The sequence below is a fragment of the Poecile atricapillus genome, chromosome W (genome assembly GCF_030490865.1).
Source record: "Poecile atricapillus isolate bPoeAtr1 chromosome W, bPoeAtr1.hap1, whole genome shotgun sequence".
Lineage (NCBI taxonomy): Eukaryota > Metazoa > Chordata > Aves > Passeriformes > Paridae > Poecile > Poecile atricapillus.
In genome coordinates this window covers 61,410,285-61,418,716 of record NC_081288.1, presented here as the reverse complement: position 1 = coordinate 61,418,716, position 8,432 = coordinate 61,410,285, and the positions used below count along the sequence as shown (strand labels likewise).

Below are 8,432 nucleotides of genomic sequence, written 5' to 3'. Positions count from 1 at the left end.
CACAACATTCTGGACTCTGCCAGAACCACACTGGATTATTCAAAAGCAATCAGTTTTGGGTTTCTCTTGTCCCTTCAACTTGAAGAAGCAAACAGGGACTGACTGAAAATGACTTTCCCTATGGTACACATTGACAACAAGTTATCAGGCTGGCAAAAGACCAAGAAGCAAAAAGCAACCTGGCAAATATCTTAATTTCAATACACACACACCTACTCACTGTGAGTGGTTTGAGGGTTTCCTCAGGAGAAATGGGGTTGTAAAGGCATTGAACAGAATCTGAATTCACCACACCCACCACAGTGCTGGTACAGGGAAGGAATTGGAGCCAGGAACAGATCTTCATGTAAAAGAAAACAGTAACAGTACTAACCTCTTGAGAAACAATTCCATGTCCGAGTAACTTGAGTGGTGATAATATGACGTTTGCACAGATTTGGCTGAAGTATTGTCATTACAGAACAATAATGAATTTTAAAAGCTACACAGTACATGAAGTTTTGGACACCACTCTCCCCTGCCACATACATTAGCAATCAAGTATTTTTGAGACATAATAAAGTGATTTACTGACAGGAACCATTACAGCCTTCATTTACTCTGATGATAATGCACACTAGATGCTTTTAAATATAAATATATACATACATGTGTGTATACATTGCATTTTACCTTTTTCAAACAAAATATATACACTCACGTTCCATTAAACATAAAAAATACTTAAAAGAATAGTTCAATAATGCCATTAGTACTTCTTGAAGATTACACATCAAAGATCTTTGAAATATTCAGTGCAAGTCAGGAGTGCACTCAGAGCCGATTTCAGCACTAACCTGTGAGCACAGAACCACAGGACATAAAAGCTCAATTATTTAAGAGGGTTGCAATCCACTGCACATTGCAGTCTGACATCTGTAAACTACTCCCTTTCTAACAGGTTACATTATCAACTGCCATTTATGTTTTATTGTACAGTAACATTTATTCCTCCAAAGGTGCACACACATAGCATCCACTGTGTTTTCTAAATAGCAGCTTGAAATAAAATGTTCAAAATGCTCTAATGATTTAAGAGCCTACACTCTGTTTACAAAACTAATGTAAGCATTTACTGACAAAAAAAAAAAAGTAATAAAAATTCAGTGAGACATAGGAGGCTTTGAAAACATTGTACTTCAGTAGTGGTTTATACTTTGACCACTAGTAAACCTAAAGGAAATGGTCTGATCTGAGAAATAAATATGCACACAGATAAATAAAAAAAAAGGTTGAACAGGCAGAAATCCTTCTTTTGTAAAAGAGCAGTCTCTGAAACAGAAACTGTTATACCTTCAAGGGCATGTTATGTAGAATTTTATTATATTGAAAAATTACAGTAAACATCTCCCTTATTTTTACATTAATTACAGAAAGGTGTTCTCACATTTCCCCTCATATTCAATTTTAAAATTCTCATAAATTCAATGGATGGAGTATCTTCACATAATAACATATCTTGCATTTGGTTGCAACAATATAAGCAAAGAGCTTACTTCCAATTCCAGCTAGGGAAAACAGTCCTTACATGATGCAAAACATATTTCATTCCAGAGTCCAGTCCTGAAACAGAACTGTGTTTTCCTACAGGTATAAAAATATCAAAAAAGTCACCACATAAACCTCTGTACTTCATCACTATTTTCCCATCGGAATGTTCTGTTTAGAAAAAGATAAAAAGTTACAGCATTTACTAAAATATAAAAAGCCAGCTCCAGAAGTTGTCTATATAGAGACAAAAATGGAGTATTGAGCCTATATATTAAAAATGGCAAAATAAAATAACGAAATTCTAGCAATTTTTGAGGAACTGTGACGGCTAATAAACATACAAAGTACATTAAGATCCAGAATATCGATTTTGATTTTAGTGTATCAGCAAAACTCCAGCCAGCAAATATATAGAATGGAACCAACAGGTATTTTACAAGCTCGTGTCTTTGGAATACTTTTCTCCAGACATAAAAGGTATAATGCCTGTTATCCGCTAGTAAATACTTATGGACATAGGTAAATTTCCAGACCAGGAACAAAGAGATGACAGTGATTAGGCTATACTGCACAGGATGCTTTTGCAATGACAAAAGGAATCTCCTGATTTTAGTAGGGGTCAATAAATGAGGGAATGAAAAAAAAACAGTAAAGGACAGAAAATAGAACAGCTGAGGAAAGTGCAAACAGGCCTCATGACTACTTCTATCACCAACAACTATTCCACCATTGATGAAGACAAAAACAAAGAAGAGAGAAACTAATATGATGTATGGCCAAGTTAAAGCAGTAAGTGTAACTAAGTTTTTAGGCGACAAGAGATATTCAACAAGAAACTGCAGTATTCTGGTCAAATCTGAAAATGATCCTTTCCTGGAAGAAATCTTTTCATCTTTCTTTTTCTGCAACTCAATCTTCCAGGCTTCATTTAGCTTCTCTGCAACAACATTTCCAGCACAAAAAACTGTCCACACAATATTTGTCTGACGAAACATGAAGCCACAAAATCCAAGGAGAGCAGAAGTTTTATGATTACCATAAAGGCACATTAAATAGGAAAAGAGAGTAAAAAATACTGATCCTGGATCCGTATAATAAAGGAATGTAAAAAAATAAAGGGTGGGAAATGTTGCAAGAGTTAATGCAGACAAGATTCTCTGGAAACCAGACACAGCCTAAAGAAGAAGCAGAAAAATGTGGTTAGACAATGTCCAATAAAATAGTGCATTGAAAGAAAACTAGTATAATTCTTGAGAATTCCATTAACACAATATAACATCTCCTATGGTCTTTGTTTCCATTATTGCACAAATGCTACATTTTTGTTAAGCTCCTGTTATGTTAATAGTTACACAATGTTAAAATCCAAGTGAAAAGCACAGAACATTACTGCAGTTGTGCTAAAAATATGGCAAAGAAAATACACCAGCTTCTTTCATATATCAGATGTGCACATATTTGTGGCATTAAAATCATGGTAGCAGCATAATTGTTCCCATACTTTGTAGAAGCAGGCTGCACTAATGGGCAGAATAAAAACAGTGGTTTATGGCCCTGCAATCTCATAATGAGATTATGTTTATCTGTGAGACAGCATCACTCTGTGCCTCTACTATCATCTCTTTTGAACCCAGTTCACAGAGAGGCAAACTTCAAGTTTCTAATCTTTGATGCCATCTTCATTGTTTATAATCGTTATAATTAATGAGTCAGAAATTCTAAAAATGGTAGGAGACCATGCCATTAAAAACTCTTCCCAATTATTCCATTCACTACATGACAACAACACTACAAATCACAACATTAAAAAATGTTGCATGATGTTTCTGAATGATGTGGTGCGGGGTGAAACAGCCACTCATCACCTTCAAAGAAAGAAGAACTGAGAAAACACTGAAGTCAAAGAAATGTTGAAGTGTCACTAAATGCTTAGCCTACTGTCATGAAACTTTTTTTTCATTTTTGTTTCCACTTCCAAGTATAAAACTAAAAGTGGAAAAAATTTCCTTAATCTAATTCTGTACAGTGCTACCATGTGCTTAAAAATTAAGAGATTCCTCCAAAATAAACTATCTTTATAGTAAAGGAAGCCTTCAGTTATCAGGGAACAGGAAAAAGATGTTGTAAGGTTAAAAGTCAAACCAACTGACTTTACTAATGCGAAGGATTTCAAATAGACCATTAATCACTAAAACAATTTATTTACCAGAGTGGTGGATGCTCCAGAATTTTAAATATACAGCATTCTTGTATCCAAGCTGAACTGTTATGGTCTGGATGTGTGGACAGCTAGACAGGTAAAAACTGGCTGGATGGTGAATGCTACCCAAAGGACAGTAAAAACCCAAGTACCACAGGGATCTATATGGGGACCTGTTCTGTTTTATGGCTTTATCAAAGACAAGAAAGCAGCAAAGGTACACCAAGTCTGTAGCTGACACTGTATGGGCAGGACCAGGCAATTTGCTCAAGAGCACAGGCGTCATCCAGAGTGACCCATACAGGCTGGAGGAATGCGGTAACAAAAATATCATGAAATTCAACAAGGACAAATCCAAATGCCTGGAGCCAAGAAAGAAGAAATCCCCATAAATGACACAGGCTGCTCACAGAGCAGCTGAGGAGCTTCTGTTCAAGTTTTGTGAGGACTCTTAAGCAATTCCAACCAGATGAGCACTCAGACCTTTTGGATAGTAAGTCTGCATATGTACTAACTTTTATTTCAGTGGGACTCCTATTTATGTGCAAGATTAATTATTAGAGGACTGCACCTTGTGTGAGAAAAAATATATTAAAAAAAAATTAGATACTAGGAATGTGCCTTCTTGGCCAAACTGGTGGTGGTACTCATAGTTCTATAAAGCTGAGAACATCTCACACGGGTAGTGAACATACACTAAGCCATCAAAGTTGCTCGTACGAGTGCAGAAAATTATTTTACTTTATTTAGTTTATTTACTTTAACCATACCTTATTCTTCTGATGGATCTTGAACAGAAGCAAATACAGCAAATAGAAGTTCCCAGCACTGAAGAGGAGGTTGATAAACCTGAGCATTCCCACAGAGCACACCACGCTTCCCGTCCACCCGAGGAGCCACGCCGCGGGCTTCACCACTCCCACGGAGAGCAGGTACAGGCCGGGCAGCGTGGTGATCATGGGGTCCCACTGCAAAGCGACACACACAGCGTTACGGAGCCGCTGCCGACACAGGGCCCCGAGCCGCGCCACGGCCACACCGCCCCGCCCGGAGGCTCAGACGGCTCCTGGCATTGCTGCCCTGAGGGTTCCGAACTCCGAGCGCGCTGCCCGGCGCGCTGCTGCTGCACCCGGAACAGAGCCCGCCACCCTCGGCCCCCAGAGGCTGCTGGACCTGCAGGAAGCGGCCGTGGCAATAGGCCTGCGCCTGCGGGACGTGGAACACCTCGTCCATGTAGGGCCCGCGCTGTCGGCGGCTGACGGCCGCGAAGAGCAGGCACGACAGCAGGAAGGCGCCGCTCATGGTGCCCGAGAAGCCGTAGGCCTCGGCCCGCTCCATGCCGGCTCCGCGCCGGCCGCGCTGGGGCCGCCCTTCCGGGGAGGGGCGGGCGGCGAGCGGCGGCAGCGGCCGGCGGGACGGACCGCGGGACCGCGGGGCCGCGGCTGCTGCGGCGTCGGGAAGTGCGGGGATTCTTGCGGAAAGCTCGGGGATTCCTGTGGAAAGCGCGGGGATTCCTGTGGGAAGCCCCCGGCCTGAGTGGCCCCGTGTTGTTAGCGCCGTGTTTTCCACGGGACTTGCGGCGCCTCCGTGCCGCCGATACTCTGGGGCCGCCGGGCGCTGCCGGGATGGAGCGAACGCACCGGCTGGAGCTGTTCCCTGACCGCAGCGTCACGCTGCTCCTCTTCCAGCACGTGAAAAATGCCGCTGCTCTGCGGAAAAAAGCCATGGAAGGATCCATTGACGGAGCACTGATAAACCCTGCGATGGTGAGCGAACGCGTGTGCCGCCCTGCCGGGGGGGAAATGCTCGTGGGAGCTCAGGGAGGCTGACCCATGCTCCCAGTCGCTGTCACACGAGTTACTTTGCGCGTCCTCCAGCCTCTGTGCAAGTGCCCTCCTTTGATTTTATTATTGTGTCCTACAGCAGAAGGCTTCGTCTCTGTAAAACAGAGCCTTGGTGAGATTGGCCAAACACGTTGTTTTGATTAATTCCACGTCGTGCTTGGCGGACTTTAAACCTGCTTCACGTCTAAACGCTAGTGCTAATTAATTCATGCTGTCAAAAATCTACTGTTTGGTGCCTTTGTTCTCATTTGACCCATAAATAGTTTCAGAATCTTTTTTTTTTTTTTTTTTTGTTAGAATTAGGCTATCAAAATGAAGCAGTCTGGATTTTTTTTTTCAGATTTCAAAACAGTAAGTTAATTCTGTATAACTCTTTCTGTGGTGTTTTACAGATTGTAGATCCTTTTCAGATTCTTGTGGCAGCCAACAAAGCAGTGCATCTACAGAAGATAGGTAAAATGAAGACCAGAACACTCTATGCAGAAATTATTTTCAGCCTTTCACCAAGCAACAATGTAAGATTTATTAAACAAATTTCTTTTTTGCCAGAAAAGCTTGCTAAGATACATACAGCCAAACTATGTACATGTATTCCTTTAACACTCTACCTGGCTACTAGTAGAAGTTTTTAATTGTTGTTTTAAATAACACTAATGTGCTGTTATGGTTTGTAGCTTTGGAATGGAATTTGTCAGAATTCCATTAATCTGAAATGTCTATCAGTTCATACTCTTGGTGTATCTGACACAGTAACTGAAAAGGTTCATTATATGCAGTGAGAAAGTGACTCATAATATTTTTTAAATCTTTTTTCAGATTTCAGATGCATTTAAAAAGTTCGGCATTTCGGACAGCGACACGGCAGTACTCATTGTGCTGGTCATGGAAGGAGACAAGACTGTCAATCTGGCAGATATAGCATCTCAGGTGGAAGGTCAGCAGGTTTCCCTAGATGAACTCCCCCAGCTAACAGACACTGCCAAAGTTAAAAAGGTGTGTAGCCAAAAGAGAAGACTGTCCGTTTTCCGTGGAGAAAACGGACAGTTTATTTAGTTGTCTGATGAGATATCAACAGACATAATTAACTTAGGATCTGTACTTTTTTAGCACAACTGAAAACTTGCTTTAAGTGGACCTTTATTATTTCTTAGAATTTTTTAGTTGAAACAAGTTTTAGTTGTGACATGAACATCACAAAGTTTTAAGTGTTCTAATTATTAATGTTGTCAGGGAATTCAAACATAAAAATAAATCCCTAATTGCTGCCTACCATCCAAGCACTTTTGGTTCTTGTTTTTCAGGCAAATACTCATTTAATTAAAAATTTCAGTCCTGAGCAGTTTCATAAGCTTAAGTACATAGATAGTCCCAGTAGGGGTGGTTAAAATAAAAACAGGTTAATTAGCTGTTAGGAGCTGTCTTGGGGTATATATGCTCTTAAGAGGTTACAATATACTAAACAGCTATTTTGAAGCATATATCTCCTACATGATAAAATTCAAGTAACTTTGAATCTTTATCATGTCTTCAAAGTACTGATAGGAGACATATTAACAGAACTGGACAAATGATGGCATTTAACATGTGGAGCTAAAAGTGCTGCTTATTCAGTTTCGTAGCTTTCCTTGTTCTTGTAATTTCAGAATTTGCTTCAGTCCAAATTTTGTCTTGCAGTCACAAGAAGATAGGAATTTCCAATGTAAAAGTGGGGGAGAGGGGAATAATCTTTTCTTGTGTACATATTTTTAGAAGGTATGTCATCAGTTTTTTCTTCCTTATACATCTTTCCTGTTTTTGTTGTCTTTTTTCTGCAGATGTACAAAGTTACTCCACAGGAAGAAAAAATCGGCACCTTATTGGACAGTGTTGTTTGCAGAATGTCAACAAAAGATGTTTTGTGAAAATGTGGAAATAAATTTCAGAGGAAGTGAGGTAGTACTGAGTAGTTTGATAACATCTGAGCTTTAACCAAGCTTGGACACAAGGGTAACCTGAGCTGTGTTCTAAGCACAGAGAGCATGCCAAGTAGAATTTGCCATTGGCATTTCAGTTCTTTTTCTTGACAAGGGAGAATTGGCAGTACTTTAAGCTGAACTTAAACAAAAGGCTTGGAAATCTGTACTTTTGTCAAATGATTTGGTAGTCCCAGAGAGGGTTTAAACATTGTAAATAATTTTTATTATTATGCTCTGATTTGTTTTGGTTTGGCAACCAGATGGATGATATCCTTTTAACAATACTACTGCCAGAAAAGGCATCTTTACAGCCCAGGTATTTTTGATGGGCTAGGAAGGACATTTTCTATAAACAATCAGCAGCATCTCCCTCTCTGTGCCACTGGGATAGAGTTGCTGCCCACCCTTTGAGGACAGGAAGGGGCAGAGGGGTGCTGTGCCAGCCAATGGCAGTGTGGAGCAGGGGCATCAGAGATCTATACAAGGAAGAATAAAGTCTGGATAATGCTGTGGTGGTGTTAGCACCTGCCAGTGTGATGTCAACCATTGCTGGCTTTAAAGGCTAGGGAGTGGTGCTTTTACTTCTTAGCACTGATTCATGTATGGTGATACTGAACTCACAGAGCCTGGTTACAGGTGCAGAATTCACAGGAAAATTTGCACTATAGGTTGTATCCAGTTAAATTGTCAATAGAGCATACATAGCATTCTGAAAGGACATAAAACTTGTCTTGGTTTTTTGGACCACTGCTAGGAAAGGCCATGAAAGAGAACTAGGAGGACTATTGATTTCCAGTAGTCACCAGGTACAACAGCTGTGAATGTGTATCATATAATCATATATGATTATAATCGTATATGTGTATCATATAATGTATGCATCCTGTTTAAGTAAAACTACTG

At 40.3% G+C, this 8,432-nt stretch overlaps 2 protein-coding genes across 2 annotated transcripts; one reads left to right on the top strand and one right to left on the bottom strand.

Moving 5' to 3' along the window:
• Positions 1 to 667: 667 nt before the first annotated feature.
• LOC131592006 (putative Dol-P-Glc:Glc(2)Man(9)GlcNAc(2)-PP-Dol alpha-1,2-glucosyltransferase) lies at positions 668 to 5,209 on the bottom strand. Its single transcript, XM_058863198.1, has 3 exons — positions 4,904 to 5,209; positions 4,501 to 4,698; positions 668 to 2,705 (listed from the first exon to the last, which is right to left on the bottom strand). Exons 1-3 carry the CDS (start codon positions 5,066 to 5,068, stop codon positions 1,650 to 1,652), a joined length of 1,419 nt encoding a protein of 472 aa, XP_058719181.1. The 5' UTR covers positions 5,069 to 5,209; the 3' UTR covers positions 668 to 1,649.
• Positions 5,209 to 7,509, top strand: LOC131592007 (EKC/KEOPS complex subunit TPRKB-like). The gene is made up of 4 exons (XM_058863199.1): positions 5,209 to 5,496; positions 5,967 to 6,089; positions 6,391 to 6,567; positions 7,389 to 7,509. Exons 1-4 carry the CDS (start codon positions 5,356 to 5,358, stop codon positions 7,473 to 7,475), a joined length of 528 nt encoding a protein of 175 aa, XP_058719182.1. The 5' UTR covers positions 5,209 to 5,355; the 3' UTR covers positions 7,476 to 7,509.
• Positions 7,510 to 8,432: the final 923 nt, after the last annotated feature.